The sequence below is a fragment of the Hordeum vulgare genome, chromosome 7H (genome assembly GCF_904849725.1).
Source record: "Hordeum vulgare subsp. vulgare chromosome 7H, MorexV3_pseudomolecules_assembly, whole genome shotgun sequence".
In the NCBI taxonomy this organism is placed as follows: domain Eukaryota; kingdom Viridiplantae; phylum Streptophyta; class Magnoliopsida; order Poales; family Poaceae; genus Hordeum; species Hordeum vulgare.
The window spans coordinates 473151188-473169887 of record NC_058524.1 but is presented as its reverse complement, the minus strand read 5'-3'; the positions used below and the strand labels follow the sequence as shown (position 1 = coordinate 473169887).

The following is an 18700-nucleotide window of genomic DNA, read 5'->3' as shown; positions in this document are numbered from 1 at the left end:
GTCCCAAAATAATTGTCTCAAGTTTATACTAACTTGCAAAGTTGCATTAGAGTTAAAGACACTTATTTTGGGACGGAGGGAGTATGTTTCCTATGGAGATGATAACTCATTGCTGTTTCTCTTAGACCGCGTAATCTGTTGCATGTTATAATAGCGCTCCTTCCACGGTTCCATGCCATCATTGAGTTATTCTTCAACAAGTCTCATTGTTGTGTACCAAGGCACACCAGAGGGAGCACCACTGGAAGATGGCCTGGTGGCGGAGGCTTGGTTGGGAATGGGTTTAGGTCGTAGGTGAGGTTGGTTTCTCATTGCTTGAATGTACTGAATTCATGATTCCCTTCTATAGAGATGATCAACTTAGGCTCAAGAAAACAATCTCCAACTTAAGTTAACAAACCTTGTCTAATGGGAGAGTAATCTTACCAAATGATAGAGAGATAACTAATAGACAGGTACGGGTGCTAGCAGCTTGTGCTATGCACAAATACAATAGCTAATTACAGTGTTAGCCAAAGCGATTAGGCCTAAAAATCGTTTACCTTGCTTTGGGTAAATAATGGTTAATTATAGGGTTACTCAAAGCAATTTATATGACTAAAAGTTATTTACTTTGTATTGGTTGGAGTGCGCCAGCCTAGGCAATAGTGCAACGCCAAGGCGACACGTGAGAGCCCCACTAGCAAGCTAGTGTGATGGACACTCCCCATAAAAAATAAATTTAATATCATTGTGGGCACATGACCCACATATCAAATATTAAACTGATAAGAACAGATACTACACTTGATCTTAGCCAAAAGGCCGAGAAAGGTATGCTTTGAAATGATGTCTTGTGTCTCATTATATAGCTCTCTCGACTCCTTCGCTCTGTTGCCTGGGCGAGGTGGTACTAAACAAGCAGAAGTCAGCTAGAAAGAAACCTGTCTCTGTGCCTCCCTAATATTCTCTCTCGTTCTGGGCCTGTTAGAACAACTTAATGATGCAGGCCCAACGGCCTCAAGAGCCCTAATGAGGCTTCTTAGTCAGTTTTGCATACTCATGGCCTCATGCCGGCTTAAATAAAGAACTCATGGCCTTGCGGGAGCCCAAAAGGACATAATTAATTAACTATTGCTGGCATCTGGCAGCTCATCCAAGAATTCATATCTTCGCCTGGATTAGCAAGGTTTCCTCAATTAGTTTAGTTTAAAGATATGATAAAACCAAGCTTTTGTCAGGTATTTAATTTGACTTGGAAAACTTGATGAATCTGTGAAAGTTATAGAAACGACAACTAATCTGCTCCAGGTAACAGCTTGGGAAGATAGCTCCCATTGCAAGCATGGAACAAAAACGTTGAGAAATAAGCTGGCAGATAATTCTCTGCAATGTCCATGCAGTATTCACAAGCTTACAAAGTGCCAGCCACCATGTGGTGCTAAATGTTAAGTACAGATACTCGTACAACTTGGAAAACACATTTTCTACATAGGGATACAGTGCTATTCTGTTGAAATGAATAGTACCGACAGTCATCACTTGCAAATATTCGGAAGATCAATTATAGCAGCACACAAATACTGAGAGATATGTTCCCTCTGTTAGAAAACGAGAGACGGATTCTACTCAGAAGACAATCTGACACGTTCGCAATGAGACCAAGCTCCCGAGACGATGCGCTACCTACTCCTGGAGTGCCCCTTCGCCAAGCAGACTTGGCATAAGATCCTTGCATGGCTCAGGATGACCACCGCAAGACCTACCGACGAAGGCACGCTCTTGGATTGGTGGCTGCGTGCCAAGCAAAGCACACCTACAACGATGCGGAAAGGCCTTGCCTCCATCGCCCTACTAACGCCGTGGATGATCTGAAAGATACGCAACGAGTGCATATTCGACGCTGCCCAGCCTCTCGTACATGTCCTGGTCTCTAAGATCAAGGACAAAGCTGAACAATGGGCACGCGCTGGTGCACGTGGCCTCAGAGTCATCTTGCCTACCACCTGGGATGTACATTAGTTTCACATTCATGCCCCCTCCTGTACTTGCTCTTCTAGGAGGGTTGTAACCACACTATCTGTTCAATGCAACTAAACACAAAATCTCTTGCGTTTTCTCAAAAAAAAAAAAATCTGACACGTTCGTAGGCAAATCTAATCTAGATAATGCTTCCCATGTGATAACAAGTTGAACTATCCTTGTCTTCTGCTTGATGACGCACCTAGCAACAATAAACTGATTTCAGGTGACTAAATACAAATAAATCTCTTTGATTCATATGCATTTTTAACCAAATAGCTCAGTACCATCGCTGGCAACCAGACCGTGCACGAAGACAGGGTCTTCGTCTGGCCAAAAGGCTGGGGACACAAGACCTGCATCTGCACCATACGCTGCTAACGCGTCCGCAACTTTATTACAAGCCCTGGGGCAGAATATGAACCCAACTTGGGTGAAATTCAAGCTAGCAAAGAACCTAATTTCCTTGATCAGGTTCCCAACAGCAGAGAGATCAAACTCATTTGACGTGAGGGCCTGCACCAGGTTGAGCGAATCGTATGGATTTGTACCTAAGTCATACCCCACCCTTGAGCAGCATGCAGGCTGCTAAGGCAAGGGGGTGAACTGCCATTCTACTGACCTGAATATAGTACAAAAAGCCAACACATTCAAATATTCAGAAGATAAATTCTACCAGCACATAAAACTTGATAGGTAGCTTCTGTTTAGAAGGAAAGTAATCTCACACATTCATAGGCTTCCAAGTGAAAATAAAATAAAATCTTCTGCTTGATTTTACATTTTTTTATGGATAACCTGCTTGATGATGCAGCTAGCAACTCGAAATTGCTTTCATCTGAAGTCCAAACAATCTAAAACGTTTAGTTTGTATTGGTTGGGGTGCGCCTGGCCTGGGCAATAGTGCAACGCCCAGGCGACACACGAGGGCCCCACTAGCAAGCTAGTGTGGTGGACCCTCCCCCACAAAAAATAAATTTAATATCGTTGTGGGCACATGGCCCACATATCAGATATTAAACTGATAAGAACAGATACTACACTTGATCTTAGCCAAAAGGCCGAGAAAGGTATGCTTTAGAACCCTGCCCTCCGCCTCCTCTTATAGCTCTGCTGGGCGGCTGCGCTGCTTGCGCGGGCGAGGTGGGACTAAACAAGTTAACAGGGTGTCATTAGAAACCTGCCTGTGTGTTTCCCTACCATTGCTTCCGTTTTGGACTTCTTGGCCCAACCAAAGAATAGTAGCCCAGATGCGTCAACAGGCCAGCAATCATGTGGCTTAACTAATAGTCATTGCCTAATCATGGCAGTACATAATTAGTTGCCAAGTAATAGTAAACGAGTTAATAGTTAATTAACTATTGCTGGCTCCTGCAACTCATCCAAGAATTCATATCTGGTTAACAATGTTTCCTAAATTAGTTTATTTAAATAATGATAAAATAAAAGCAAGTTTTTGTCATTTGGGCGTTCAGGGATTTAACTTGAAGAATTCGATGAACCTGTGAAAGCTATTGAAACGAAATCTAAACTACCCCAGTTACCATTGTTGGCAGAGAAGTTACCTGCATTGTTCCTGCCAGTTCAGTGTGCCAGCCACTTCCTGAATTTATTCTTAGTCAGAACAGTATTAGTAGCCACATGTTCAGCGATACTTTCTTTCTCTTCCTTGATCCAAACCAAACCACTCTGCGCGGATGAATGCCTATGTTGCCATCAACTGGGAAGAAATTAAAATGCAGCCCCCATCAACACAACATCTGCTGAATATCACAACAGAACTATACCCTGCAGAAATGCAACTCTTTATAACCAACTACTAGCAGATAGTGCGCGGCTGCTCCGTTGGTTGGTTCGAGAATTGTTTTTCTTGGTGTGGAAAACAGTAGTATGCGTTAGTTTTTTACTTGCAAAGTTTATACATAGTTCACACTTCAGCTACCTCACAATTTCTAGAACCTCAGGTACAGTTCAATCTTAACATATCAAGGAATTTCAGTTACAGTTCCATATTAACTATGCAAGCTTTCGAAGCATGCATCTGAACCAGATCTTCAAGGTATCATTTATCCTAAAGATTTGTTGACAAGTATTGTCACATGCACCTGTGCTTTGTCCTCTTTTTAGCTATGCCCATTATCCTTCAAACAGATCTGACAGCAGCTCTTCAAGATCTTCAGGGGTGTACTTCATAAGCTTTGGAGCTTTGTTTTTGTGATTCTCAAGGTATGTACTGTAAGCCTGAACAAGCTTCTCTGATACTGATGTACGCATATTGGACCGGAGCAGAGGATTTTCAACTTTCCATGTCTTCTGAGTCCAGTAGGTTTTCTCAAATTCCAGGTTAAATATTCGCAGTGTTGGTAGGCTAGAAAAGATTGGGATTTTGCTGGTCTTTACATGGAAGCAACGCATGACAGATTCCCAAGAAATGTTGATAAACGATGAGACGTGTTCCTTTAGTTGGTCTCGGTGCTTCAGAACCCAATCATCTCCTAGAAGATACCCTATCTCTGAGCCTTCTACTTGATATAACAAAAACTTCACATTATTCACCATGAACATTTGTTTCAACCCTGCATCTTTATATCGATGAGATTCTTTCTCAAGCATAATTTCCAAGTGAGAGATCAAGGTAGCAACAATATCTTGCAGCGTCTCCATTGCAACCTTGCCATCCTGTTCATCACCGACAAGTATGATCTTGAGAGAGGTGCCATTGTCCAGAAGTGACATGATGTATTTTAACAAGTATTTGGTGATCTCATGGACACCACCACCTTGGGGGACTATGTCAGATGTATAGTCCAAGATCATGTCTTTGAGTACCTGAAGTCCACTTTTTATGCTTCTTCGCAAATCATGCAGTGTGTTTCCAAACCTTTCTGATAGCGATGCACCTCTTTTCGGGCATAGTTCATCTACAAACTGAGCGAAGTGTTGCAACAGGAAAGGGAATATATTCTTGGGCAGGACCAGCAACAGGTTAGCAAGCGCTTCGTGGACTCGTATCATGGCGACGACGTGATCTGGGTGTGGTGTTGTCGAAGTTATCACTTGTATCAAAGAAAATAGAAACTGCAAGAGCCGGATATTTGAGTTCACCTTTGACCCCGTTGAAGATCTTGCCCAGCGACTGATCTCCTTGATAGAAGTACTTGCGTTCTTGAGCAGCTTTGATGGTGAACAGAGGTCTGGATGCTCCCAGCCATTGATTTCTTGGTTAGGGAAGTTCGCTGCTGATTCAAGAAGATCCTGATGCTGCTGAGGCTTCTTTCCCTGTATGAATTCCATACTTCCTGTGGTTGCTGGTGCTGGGTTTTCTTGCTTAGGGAACTTCGCTGCTGATTCCGGAAGATCCTGATGCTGCTGAAGCTTCTGTCCCTGTGCGAATTCAGGAGTTCCTGTGGCTGCTAGCGCCGGCTTGTGATCCTGATCCTGATGCTGCTGAAGCTTCTTGCCCTGTGTGAATTCAGGAGTGCCTGTGGCTGCTAGCACCGGCTTGTGGTTACTGGCACGTCCGGCTGGAACTATGTACCGGATCTCGGCGGGGCTTATTGCGGCGACTGCAAAGGGGTTTGGGGTGGCAGGGGTGCTGCAGCCTGTGGAGATGGAGGAGCTGGGGCAGCTACTCAGCGGAGTAGAAGCATAGCTGCTCACGGTGGTAGCAGGGCTCTTTGGGAACGCCATTTCCAACTCGGCGGTTCTGCAGGGGCTGGATGAGGTCTTGCGCCAGCAACCAGCTGCTGAACTCTTTACTCTTGTAAGCTTCCTCTCAGCCACGTTCTCGCAAAAAAAAAAAAAAAAGATAAGCGCATCGATGGCTTTAGTGGGCACCGCAAAACAGCCATATAACTAATTTTAAGTGGCTGACTATAAACCAGAAGGATGAGGTTTGTAGACAATGACCAGTCGATGTGACATCTTGGCTTGATGTTGGGCGGCCAGCAGTGGAAGTTGAGTACCAGGTAATCATTTTGTAAAGAGAAAAACGATGTATCGTAGAGATATGAAGGGGGAGCTTTGATGGATATGTTTGCGTTTTTTGTGGATGTTATATTGAACTGGGTTAAATATGCCTAGTGGCTCATGATACCATTGATAGAACGTGGATCTACTAGGCATAGATTGATCCGGTACAAACCCGTGTAATTACCTTGTCCTGAGTTGGATGAGCCCGCACCGTTCTCCATCGGTGTGGTGGCGACGGCGGTGATGGAGAAGATGGGTTAGGCGTGGGCGGAGCTTTCCGTGAGCACCGCGCTTAACATAGATCGGATAGGTATGTCGGTAGGGGTGTGACGACGACGAATCTCGTAATTCGTGTCCCGACACCCCACCGTCTTTTATATAGCGCGGTCAAGGCCCGATGGACCCATGCGGTGAGAGATCAACCTAACAATGTTTGCGTTTTTTGTGGATGTTATATTGGATTGGGTTAAATATGCATATTTTGCAAGAACCCTGTTGATGGGTAGATGATCAGGTGATACCACCCTTCACATGCTTCATGCTCCAAATTTTGAAAAGTCACATCTAGAAGTTTTAAAAATTCTAAAAAAATTATGGATGTTCGCAATACATATGTTCATAACCCCTAGAAATAAAAACTCTGTTAAGTTTGTATTGGTTGGGGTGCGCCTGGCGTAGGCAATAGTGCAACGCCCAAGCGACACACAAGGGCCCCACTAGCAAGCTAGTGTGGCGGACCCTCCCCACAAAAAATAAATTTAATATCGTTGTGGGCACATGAATATCGTTGTGGGCACATGGCCACTAATAAGAACAGATACCACTTGATCTTAGCCAAAAGGCCGAGAAAGGTATGCTTTAAAACCCTGCCCTCTGCCTCCTCTTATAGCTCTATTGGCCGACTGGGCTGCTTGCGCGGGCGAGGTGGGACTAAACAAAGTTAACAGGGAGTCATTAGAAACCTGCCTGTGCGTTTCCCTACCGTTGCTTCCGTTTTCGACTTCTTGGCTCAACCAAAGAATAGTAGCCCAGATGCCTCAACAGGCCAGCAATTATGTGGCTTAACTAATAGTCATTGCCTAATCATGGTAGTACATAATTAGTTGCCAAGTAGTAGTCTACTAGTAAACAAGCTAATAATTAATTAACTATTGCTGGCTACTGCAACTCGTCCAAGAATTCATATCTGGTTAACAACGTATCCTAAATTAGTTTACTTAAATTTAAATAATAATATAATAAAAGCATTTTTTTGTCATTTGGGTGTTAAGGGATTTAACTCCAAGAACTTGATGAACCTATGAAAGCTGTTGAAATAAAATCTAAACTACCCCAATTAGCATTGATCGCAGAAAAGTCTGTATTGTTCCTGTCAGTTCAGTGAGCCACTTCCTGAATTTATTCTTAATCAGAACAGTATTAGTAGCCACATATTCAGCGATACTTTCTTTCTCTTCCTTGATCCAAACCGAACCACTCTGCGCGGATGAATGACTATGATGCCATCAACTAGGAAGAAATTAAAGTGCAGGTCCTGTTAACACAACATCTGCTGAATATTACAACAGAACTATACCCCGCAGAAATGCAACTCTTTATAATTAACTACCAGCGGATAGGCACGCCACACTCTGTTGGTTGGTTCAAGAGTTGTTTTTCTTGTCGTGGAAAAAAGTAGTATGCATTAGTTGTTTACTTGCAAAATTTATACATAGTTCACACTGCAGCAACCACACAACTGCAGAGCACACAACTTCTAGAACCTCAGGTACAGTTCAATCTTAACATATCAGGGATATATTAGTTACAGTTCTATATTCACTGCGCAAGCTTTGGAAACATGCATCTGAATCGCATATTCCTCCTAGCTCAAGGGATCATTTATCCTTCAGATTTGTTGACAAGTATTATCCTTCGAACAGATCTGACAGCAGCTCTTCAAGATCTTCAGGGGTGTACTTCATAAGCTTTGGAGCTTTGTTTTTGTGATTCTCAAGGTATGTAGTGTAAGCCTGAACAAGCTTCTCTGATACTGATTTGCGCATATTGGACCGGAGCAGAGGATTTTCAACTTTCCATGTCTTCTGAGTCGAGTAAGTTTTCTCAAATTCCAGGTTAAATATTTGCAGTGTTGGTAGGCTAGAAAAGATTGAGATTTTGTTGGTCTTTACATGGAAGCAACACATGACGGATTCCCAAGAAATGTTGATGAACCGTGAGATGTGGTCCTTCAGTTGGTCTCGGTGCTTCAGAACCCAATCATCTCCTAGAAGATACCTTATCTCCGAGCATTCTACTTGATGTAACAAAAAGTTCACATTATTCACCATGAACATTTGTTTCAGCCCTGCATCTTTATAGCGATGAGATTCTTTCTCAAGCATAATTTCCAAGTGACAGATCAAGGTAGCAACAACATCTTGCAGCGTCTCCATTGCAACCACGGCATCCTGTTCATCGCTGACAAGTATGATTTTGAGAGATCTGCCATTGTCCAGAAGTGACATGATGTATTTCAACAAGTATTTGGTGATCTCATGGACACCACCACCTTGTGGGACTACTTCAGATGTATAATCAAAGATCTTGACATTGAGTACCTGAAGACCACTCCTTATGCTTCTTCGCAAATCGTGCAGTGTCTTCTCAAACCTTACTGATAAAGGTGCACCTCTTTTCGGGTCTAATTCATCTACAATCGGAGAGAAATTTTGCACCAGGAAAGGAACGATATTCTTGGGCAGGACAAGCAACAGGTTAGCAAGCGCATCATGGACCCGTATCATGTCGACGATGTGATCTGGGTGCGGTGCTGCCGAAGTTACCACTTGTATTAAAGATAACACAGACTCCAAGAGCCGGATATTCGAGTTCACCTTTACTCCTGATGAAGATCTTGCCCAGCGACTGATCTCCTTGATGGAAGTACTTACATTCTTGAGTTGCTTCGATGGCGAACAGAGGTATGGATGCTCCCAGCCATTGATTTCTTGCTTAGGGAACCTTGCTTCTGATTCCGGAGGATCCTGATGCTGCTGAAGCTTCTTTCCCTGTGTGAATTCAGGAGCTGCTGTGGCTGCTAGTGCTGGGCTGTGATCACCGGCTCGTCCGGCTGGAGCTACGAGCCCGGTCCCGGCCGTAAGTGAGCTTGGGTTGCTGCTGCCCACGGAGATGTAGGAGCTGGGGCAGCTGCTCAGCGTCAGAGTAGAACCATAGCTGCTTATACTGGAACCAGGGCTCGTTGGAAACGCCATTTCCAACTCGGTGATTCTGCAAGGGCTGATGTTTTGCAACAGCAAATAGCTACTGAGTTCTGTAAGCTTCTTCTCGATCGCGTTCTTGCAGAAACTGCTTCCCTCTCTTTGGTGCGTTGTGTCAGACTTTGGTCGCTTGGGTAGCAAAGGTCGTCGGCTCGTTTGGTACACAGCCTGCGTATGCGCGTCCGCGTCCGCGTCCGCGTCTGCGTGTGCTTGTGCGTGTGCGTGTGTGGTAGCGCAAAACAGTTGTATTATGTGATGTTGGTGGGTTACTGTAAACCACAAGGACGAGGTGCCACACTGACCCCTGGATGTGACAGGCTGAGATTTTTTCCTGTGAACTTTAATTCATGTCAGGAGGTGAGCGATAGACCGGGACATGGTGGATGCCTGGATGGCGACGCATAAGATGAATAGACTGGATGGAAATTCTAACTGGTGCGCGTCTCCACCTCCACGACTGTTACTGGCATGGTTTTGCAGCTTGGCATGTAATGGTTCGATGTTGCCATGGTGGCAGTGTGCGGACATTCTTCTGGAACTGCATATGGGAAGGTTTAGTGATGGAAGTGGTCTAATCCGGGCCGTTGTTTCCCGATCGTATGATTCATAAAAAAAGGTGGTTATTGGCAAAGTAAGTGACAGCACAAGCGTCCTACATGCCTCCCCCCCCCCCCCCCCCCTTGTTTAGCATAAAATAAAACATTGGTAGCGAATCGTGCAAATTACTCCAGTTTGCTTTTGTGTGCAGGGCACGTAGGGTCATATGTTTCCACCAAATTTTACAAGTGGTGCTCCATGGATGTTCCTGAAATTCGCAAGATACTGCATATAGTAGGGGAAGACGAGAGAGAAGATAGAGAGATCATCCATGGTAAAGATACTGCATTACTCAAGTCAATCAGATTAATCTATCATTAATCCTATGGAACCATGGGCAGGCAACTTAATCGAAGAAAAATACAGCTATGACCACCGCGAAGATCAGCATGTACATCCTACCCTCACTGACAAACGCGTCGCTCCTTCTAACGCTCTGCTCCTCCGTTGAGCCATTACCGGCGCCCCCGTCCGTCCTCCCACCATCCTTCCTCCCAGCCACACTACCATTCTTAGGCGGTGGCGCAACGGCGGCCTGAGGAGGCGGCGGATTCACCGCGACACCAGCAGCAGCACCCCCCACGCTCGCAGCCACCGACGCCGGCGACGCACCATAATCCGTCGGCAGCAACGTTGCTGAAACAAGAACCATAAATTGCAGCAACTACTCTGCGTCAGTGCTGGTCGATCACGAGTCCGTGCCCGGCCCGATGCATGGAAAGATTTGTGCAGGCAACTACTCAGTCACCTTGACAGGCCGCGAGAGGAGGGGCGCAGAGGTAGCACCCGGGCAGCGGCAGCACCATGGGCAGCGTGGGGATCAGCGTGGCGACGAGGCCGGCGAGCACGCCGTTGGCCAGCAGCAGCGAGCACAGGCAGCGGCGGCCGGCGTCGAGCGCCTCGTTCAGCGACGCGCAGCAGGCGGCGCTTATGTTCACGGCGCCGCCGCTGGGCGCCGCCATCGCCAGGCACGGCACCAGGTTCACCCCCTGGAGCAGGTTGCAGCACGGCGCGTTGACGGCGTGCGCCCTTGCGGCGCCGCTCGCCATTGCTACACCGAGAAGTAGCAGATGGAGGGCCGCGGCCGCGTGTGATGATCGGCACCGGAAGTGTTGTTGCGGCTTGGTTGGTGGCAGTGGCACTAAGATCATACTGGTAGCGCGATAGGTGCTGGCTGCTCCCTGTCTCTACCCATCTGTTTAGTTCGTAGCTAGAGCATTTATAAATAGGACAGAGTGCAGCACAAATGTTCAGTCAAACGAAGACTCGGCGAGATTATTGCTTTTCTGTCTATTTGTACGAGTAGGAAATTCCGAAATAGAACAAGTAACTAACAATGATCTGCGGTTGACTCATGCATACCATGTGGCCCCCCTCATGCACAAACGGTGCATGCGTTTGACTCTGTACCTACCCGTGCTCCTTGTCTCATGCATGAACGAGTACAACTTTGCCTGGTACCTTTTTCATGGACTCACGGTGTAGTATGGTTTCCGTGCCATCTGTTTCAGCATCATTCTTCTTCTTCTTGTTCTTGTTCTTCTTCTTTTTCTGAAATGTCCACTAATCTAATGTATATTTTCAGTGTCGTGCTATGCGTCATCCAGCTAATCTTTTAAATGATCAGTCGGATTGCGAATCATCCGATTTATGTTGCTCACACTACGATCCCTCTTCTATCTCTTGCTCGCGAACGTCGCTATTACAACAAGATCGTTGTTGAAACATACTTGATATTGCAAAGTGTCGCATCATAGGTCATGTTTCAGAAACATCGGTGATGATGCAATCCCGTGAGCTCGCAGACTTGCGCCTTTTCAATGTCGGCGATGTTTCAAAAACGCCGTCCGTCGTGGGAATTGTGGAAGAGTTTAGATCCACATACCCTTATAAATCACCAAGCGGAAGCGTATATAACGCGGTTGATGTAGTTGAACATCTTCGTGATCCAAATCGCAGTCCGTCCTGCGGTCCCATCATGATCCGTCCAGCGATCCCATCACGACATATCCCGATCTAGTGCCGAACGGACGGCACCTCCGCATTCAGCACACGTACGGTTCGATGACGTCCTCGCCTTCTTGATCCAGCAAGAGGGGCGAAGTAGTAGATGAGTTCCGGCAGCATGAAGGAGTGGTGTCGTGTGACAGCCCGAGACCGACACTCGATAAGATTCCCTTTTATTCCGTTGTCACGGGGTTAATATTTGTTTGTCGCACTCATCATCGCATCATGCGTATCATCTGCATTCCATCGACACTCCGTTGCCGCCAGTTTTCAAAACGTGCATTCGTTATTAGTTGTCGGTTCTCTCCGTTATTGCCGTTGACCGTTTTGAGCCCAACCACACACACACACGCACGTGACATCGTTAAAAATATTGTTTTCAAAAGTGCTTTAAAAATATTCTCGGATTGGGTTGAAACTTGGCGTGCGCTCTTTATATGTTGTAGGTAGGCCACCTGCCAATTTTCGTCGCAATCGAAGTCCTTTTGATACCCGAACGGTCGACCGTAGCGGCATCGTCTTCTGTTATCGTCGGACGGTTTTTGGTGTTTTAGAAATCGCATTGCGGGGTCGCAAACCTACCTCTCTTCTCCACTTAGCCTATTCTACACAGCCCACTAGCCTATCCAATCCTACGGCGCAACCGCAACCGTCCGATCGAGATCGAAGGGTCCGAAAATGCCCAAAACTGCTAACCCTAGCCCCTTTCCCTATATAAACACCTCCCCTGCCTAATTAGGCAAACCCAAGTCTTCTCCACCTCGTTTCCCGTACTCCCCAGCCCGCGCAGCCGCCACAGCCTCCCACCTCGTGCTCAAGGCCTGCTAGGCCCGAGGCAGGCCCTTTCGGGCCTGAAGGAAGCCACGCTAGCCCGCTCCTCCCGAACAGCAACAGCCTTGCGCCGCCCAGTCTCCGCCTGTGCCGTCGCCTTCCCCACTATGCCCCCGCTCACCGGTCAGCGGAGCCACCGGATCCGGGTGGCCGCCGTCACCACGGATCGTCCCCGCCACCAGCAGCCACCGGACGGAGCCCGCACAGCCACCAGCAGCCGTCGCAACATGCGGCATCCCACAATCGCTCGTGATCCACCTCCGACTCAAGATCCGCCGAGATCTGTGCCGGATCCGTGCTTCCCCGCCATGGATCCGCTCCTAGGCTCCGTCCCGAGCCTCCCCGCGCCTCCACATCACCCCTGGCCGGCCTCCTTGTCGCGAGCACTAGACAAGGGCTCGTCCCCAGCGAGCGACCGAGGAGAACGAACGACGCTTCGACCAGGCCGCCCCACCGCGTGGGCCACTCGTTCCCCCGCAAGAGGCCTAGCTCCGTTGTTGGGCCAACCAGCTTCCTCAGCGCATCAGCCCAGCTCGGCCTCCTCTCCGACCGGGCCAAGGCCCAAGGTGAGCCGACCCCCCGTGCCTTTAAATTGCGCCCGTGCACTAGTTAGCTATCCCGTGCCCTCCCTTGTTTTGGCCCAGTAGTAGTGAATTCGGCTCGTAGTAGTTTTTTCTTTTAACCTGCGATTTTATTTTTATTTTTTTCAGAAAAGATGCATATTTTCAATCGTCCGTAACTTGGCTAGAATTTTGTGTAGATTAATATTTTTCAACTCTCATGCATATTTGGAACTGTTAGACGTGATGTTTGCATTGGTTTGTGTGTCGACGTGTTAGAAACGCTTTAGGTCGTAGTTAATTATCCATAGCTCCGTTGGAGATGAGCCATATATCTAATAGGATTAGAACAACGAGTAGAATCACATGAACCACTTTGTTTTGCCATTTAACAAACATAAAATGTGATTGGGACAAATCTGGACAGATTACAAAGTAACACGTGGGATCATTTCGGAGATGTTATATGTCATTTCCGGCCTCATTTAAAATGCCTAGATAGGTAGTTTAAATTGTGGTTTACCCCTTGCCATGTTAACAACATTTTAATATTGTCGTGTTATTAAACATGAGTGGACTAAATAATTAAATGTGTAGTCTCGTCAATATGCAACTCGTTGCATATTGAGCTTCACTTAATGTGTAGCGTTTGATTGTGTGAATTACCATGCCCCGCCTTGCATAGTTGAAACTGATCATGCATCATATTAGGAGGTGCATCATATCGTGCTTTTGTGGTGGTGTTGTCGTGTGTTGATTCTTGTTTCCGGTTTGCTTCGTCTCGATAGAGTTCCGCAAGCGTGTCGGAATGTGAGGATCCGTTCGACTATGTCGGTTCGTCTCCTTCATGGAGTCGTTCTTCTTCCAAGCGGGATCTCGGGCAATATGATCATTTCCCTAGATACCATTACTATCATTGCCATGCTAGTTGTATCGTTTATATCGTTATGTCTCGCTGCCTACCACCTGTTAAATATCAGCCTCCCAACATTGCCATGAAAACCCTCAACCTGTCTACAACCTAGCAAACCGCTATTTGGCTATGTTACCGTTTTCTTAACCATTGGATAGCGTTGCTAGTTGCACGTGCAATTGCTGCTATGTGATAACATGGGTTCCTTGTTATATCACCATATTATTGCTAATTAACTTAATGCACCTATATACTTGGTAAAAGGTGAAAGGCTCGGCCTTTCTAGCCTGGTGTTTTGTTCCACCTTTGTCGCCTTAGTTTCCGCTATCGGTGTTATGTTCCATAAATGAGCGCTCCTAACATGCTTGGGGTTGTTATGGGGACCCCCTAGATTCTTATTTTGGGATAAAGCTCGTCTGGCAAGGCCCAACATTGGTACTATATTTGCCCAACATAATAATACTGATATTAATGTGACGCATAGGAAGTTAGCGCTACCCGAGGAGTAATTCAACATAATACATGGGGGCCAAGTGCGGAGTGACAAATCCCATGGTCACCAAACAGACACCTTCGGAGATACCTGTAGACCACCTTTATAGTCACCCAGTTACATTGTGACATTTGATACAGACAAGGTATTCCTGTGGTGTCCGGGAGTTGCATGATCTCATGGTCATAGGAACAGATACATTGACATGCACAAAACAGTAGCAATAAACTGACACGATCATATGCTATGTTCATAGTTTGGGTCTTGTCCATCACATCAGACTCCTAATGATGTGATCCCATTATCAAGTGACAACAATTGTCTATGGCCAGGAAACCTTGACCATCTTTGATCAACAAGCTAGTCAACTAGAGGCTCACTAGGGACAGTGTGTTGTCCATGTATCGACACATGTATTTGAGTTTCCAATCAATACAGTTCTAGCATAGATAATAAAAGATTATCATGAACAAGGAAATATAACAATAACCAATTTATTATTGCCTCTAGGGCATATTTCCAACATGAATGACCCTGACAATAGTACCTAGGGGTACGAATGAAGGGGCAAAGTCTAACTAGGTGCAACAGATGCACTCGGATGTACGAGTTCAGGCCCCACTCGGAAGTGGTAACAACCCTACGACTCGAGCCATGAGGATGATGTTTTCTTATGGGGTATGAAATACTACAAAGTGCTGAACCCTTGAGTTGGAGCCTAGGAGTGGCTTATATAGTTGCTGCCATGACCAGACGAGCTTCATTACAAGGTAATTAATGCTAATAAACACGAAACTTACTAGAAATGGCAGCTATAGCTCTCGACGTTACTAGTAACGCGAGCCTTCACTTCACTTCATGTGATGGATTAAGTCCTTGGCCGTTGCAGCCTCTTTGGTGCCTTCTCCTTGCTGTAGTCCGAGTGCCAAGATGCATCTGACTGATGCAAGGTGATCTGAGTGACTCCAGGAAGGCCGAGTGACGGTTGCTGAACCAAGTGAGGTCGAGGCTACACCGGTTACTGTAAGGACACTAATGTACCTAAGGGGTTCTAGATAGGCCTAGGGAAGAAGGTCCGTAGGCCTATCCCTAATGTACAACCCCGTTAGTAGCCCTCGAATCGGTTGAGGTTTTGTAGACCGAGTGAATGACTTCCTTCGATGTCTCCGGTGTTCTGGAGATTCTTGGACTGTAGGTCGGGCCGCATCATTCGGACTCTCGGCAAACCTCCACGGATTCAGGAGTGAGAATCCCGATTGTCCGGTCATACGGGTATGTCCGCAGTCGGTAGTGATCGACTATATTTCGGGCAGATAGATTCCATAAGTTGGGTGAACGAGAGCTCTGAACTATGAGTGCTCAATCGGCGAGTAGGGACGGATCCCACTCGCATTGAGGCAAGGACGATCAGGTCGTCCTCACTGATTTCCCGAATGATCGGGGTCCCACGGGGGGACGAGCGAAAAGAACATTCAGCTCACCACGTCACACGCCGTGGATACGGAATCCATTAGGGATATGAGGCGGGACGTTTTTTTTGCAACCTTTTGAATTGAGGGGGCATGCGCGAGCGGCGGTTTTGGCGGAGACACGGGTAGTGGAAGTAATGGGGTGACGCTCCGATTTCCACACGTGTGATGTCGCTGTAATGCTAGAGTGCGTGCCATCCTCGGGATACTGTAGATCTTCCTCGGGATGGCGATGCGCTCGATGGTGAATCTTGTTGTTGGGTATTTAAGGCGTGAGGCGTCAGAGGGAGAAGAACGCGCCTCAGAATCGGGTTCTTTCTGTCTCCGCTTCCTCCTCTTGCCACCAAAAACAAAAACCGCAGGCTGCCTCCGTCGATTCCCGGCCCCGACCTCTCCGTCGCCCACCATGGTGAAGGGAGCGATGTCGAAGGCTGAGCGGCAATATATTGTTGGTATTTTTTGTTTATAGATATGAAATTATAATATGGAAAACAGACCCGGGGCCATAGGTTTCACTAGAGGCTTCTCTCATGAAGGAAAATAATACTTTGGGTGAACAAATTACTGTTGAGCAATTTATAGAAAAGAGAATAATTTTGAAGATATCCAAGACAATGATTATGCATATAGGCATCACGTCCGTGATAAGTAGACCAAAAAGATTCTACATCTACTACTATTACTCCACACATCGACCGACTCCTGCCTGCATTTAGAGTATTAAGTTCATGAAGAACAAAGTAACGCATTAGGTAAGATGACATGATGTAGAGGGATAAACGCAAGCAATATGATGAAAACCCCATCTTTTTATCCTCGATGGAAACAATACAAATACGTGCCTCACTACCCCTACTTTCTCATTGGGTGAGGACACCACAAGATTGAACCCAAAACTAAGCACTTCTCCCGTTGCAAGAATTACCAATCTAGTTGGCCAAACCAAACCAATAACTCGAAGAGACTTGCAAAGATATGAAATCATGCATAAAAGAATTCAGAAAAGACTCAAATAATATTCATAGATAATCTGAACATAAACCCATAATTCATCGAATATCGATAAACACACCGCAAAAGAGGGGCAATGGAGTTGATGTTGATGCCCTCCGTGATCGATTCCCCCTCCGGCAGATTACTACAAAAGGCTCGAAGATTGGATCTCACGGGAACAGAGGCTTCCGGCGACGGAAAAGTATTTTCCTGGCTCCTTTTGGTATCCAGGGAATATTTGGGAATTTATAGGCCGAAGAATAGGATTAGGAGGGCTTCCGTGGGGCCACAAGCCAGTGGCGCGCCCCCTAGGGTGCTGTTGGGGAACGTTGCATGGGAAACAAAACATTTCCTACGAACACGAAGACCTATCATGGTGATGATCATCTATGAGAGGGAGATCGGATCCACATACCCTTGTAGATCGCTACGCGAAAGCGTTAATAAACGTGGTTGATGTAGTGGTACATCTTCACGATCCGTCCCACGAACCATCCCACGATCCGTCCCACAAACCATCTCACGATCCGTCCCGATCAAGTGCCGAACAGACGGCACCTCCGCGTTCCGCACACGTACAACTCCATGACGATCTCCGCCTTCTTGATCCAGAAAGAGAGACGGGGAAGTAGATGAGTTCTCCGACAGCGTGACGGTGCGCCAGTGATGGTGATGATCTATTCCTGCAGGGCTCCGCCCAAGCTCCGTCGAAAACCGATCTAGAGGAAGAACTCCGATCTAGAGGAGAGGGCAGCACGTGGCAAAGTTGTGTCTCAAAAGCCCTAAACCTCTACTATATATAGGAGGAGGGGAGGGGCAGCCTTGGCGCACCAAGGAATACCTCCTTGGGTTGGCCAAAGTGGGGAAGGGAGGAGTCCTCCTCCAATCCCACTTGGATTAGTACTCCTTCCTTATTTTCCCACCTCTTTTGGATTTTCCACTTTTTGCTCATGGGCTTTCCTTGGATGACTTTTTCAGCCCATTATACCTTATTGCGCATCCAATAAACCCACGTGGACCCCTTGGGGCATGGTGGACCCACCAAGTGGGCCCCCGGAACCCATTCGCCACTCCCGGTACACTGCCGGCAATGCCCGAAAACCTTCCGAAATCCAAACACCAACTTCCTATATATCAATCTTCGTTTACGGACCATTCCGGAACTCCTCATGAGGTCCGTGATCTCATCCGGGACTCTGAACAACCTTCGGTCACCAACACATATAACTCAACTATACTAAAACGTCACCGAACCTTAAGTGTGCAGACCTTGCGGGTTTGAGAACTATGTAGACATGACCTCAGACACTCCCCGGTCAATATCCAATAGCGGGACCTGGAAGTCCATATTGTATCCTACATATTTCTACGAAGATCTTTATCGGTTGAACCTCTATGTGAAGGATTCATATAATCCCGTATACTATTCCCTTTGTCCTTTGGTACGTTACTTGCCCGAGATTTGATCGTCGGTATCTCTATAGCTAGTTCAATCTCGTTACTGGCAAGTCTCTTTACTCGTTCCGTAATACAAGATACCGTAACTAACTCTTTAGTCACATTGCTTGCAAGGCTTGTTGTGATGTTGTATTACCGAGTGGGCC

The 18700-nt window shown here is 46.6% G+C and overlaps 3 protein-coding genes and 3 non-coding genes across 6 annotated transcripts; all 6 read right to left on the bottom strand.

The window, feature by feature from the left end:
- Nucleotides 1-622: 622 nt before the first annotated feature.
- Nucleotides 623-817, bottom strand: LOC123414323. Its single transcript, XR_006614321.1, has one exon. It is a non-coding gene; the product is annotated as a U2 spliceosomal RNA (small nuclear RNA).
- Nucleotides 818-2878: 2061 nt separating this feature from the next.
- Nucleotides 2879-3075, bottom strand: LOC123414313. The gene has a single exon (XR_006614312.1). It is a non-coding gene; the product is annotated as a U2 spliceosomal RNA (small nuclear RNA).
- Nucleotides 3076-4137: 1062 nt separating this feature from the next.
- Nucleotides 4138-5691, bottom strand: LOC123413398 (exocyst complex component EXO70E2-like). Its single transcript, XM_045106326.1, has one exon. It carries the CDS (start codon nucleotides 5689-5691, stop codon nucleotides 4138-4140), a length of 1554 nt encoding a protein of 517 aa, XP_044962261.1.
- Nucleotides 5692-6631: 940 nt separating this feature from the next.
- Nucleotides 6632-6828, bottom strand: LOC123414330. Its single transcript, XR_006614327.1, has one exon. It is a non-coding gene; the product is annotated as a U2 spliceosomal RNA (small nuclear RNA).
- Nucleotides 6829-7573: 745 nt separating this feature from the next.
- On the bottom strand, nucleotides 7574-9494 carry LOC123413397 (exocyst complex component EXO70E2-like). The gene has a single exon (XM_045106325.1). The coding sequence runs from the start codon at nucleotides 9225-9227 to the stop codon at nucleotides 7881-7883; it is 1347 nt and encodes a 448-aa protein (XP_044962260.1). The 5' UTR covers nucleotides 9228-9494; the 3' UTR covers nucleotides 7574-7880.
- A 604-nt stretch (nucleotides 9495-10098) lies between these two features.
- Nucleotides 10099-11182, bottom strand: LOC123413396 (non-specific lipid transfer protein GPI-anchored 11-like). Its single transcript, XM_045106323.1, has 2 exons — nucleotides 10579-11182; nucleotides 10099-10466 (listed from the first exon to the last, which is right to left on the bottom strand). The coding sequence occupies exons 1-2, from the start codon at nucleotides 10979-10981 to the stop codon at nucleotides 10177-10179; spliced, it is 693 nt and encodes a 230-aa protein (XP_044962258.1). The 5' UTR covers nucleotides 10982-11182; the 3' UTR covers nucleotides 10099-10176.
- Between the last annotated feature and the right edge of the window lie 7518 nt (nucleotides 11183-18700).

Bases quoted from the DNA above. Each gene is read 5' to 3' on its own strand.
- LOC123413398 (XM_045106326.1), bottom strand. From the start codon at position 5,691: ATGGCGTTCCCAAAGAGCCCTGCTACCACCGTGAGCAGCTATGCTTCT.
- LOC123413397 (XM_045106325.1), bottom strand. From the start codon at position 9,227: ATGGCGTTTCCAACGAGCCCTGGTTCCAGTATAAGCAGCTATGGTTCT.
- LOC123413396 (XM_045106323.1), bottom strand. From the start codon at position 10,981: ATGATCTTAGTGCCACTGCCACCAACCAAGCCGCAACAACACTTCCGG. The intron at 10,467-10,578 runs GTGACTGAGTAG...TTCTTGTTTCAG, and splicing joins TCCTCTCGCGGCCTGTCAAG to CAACGTTGCTGCCGACGGAT.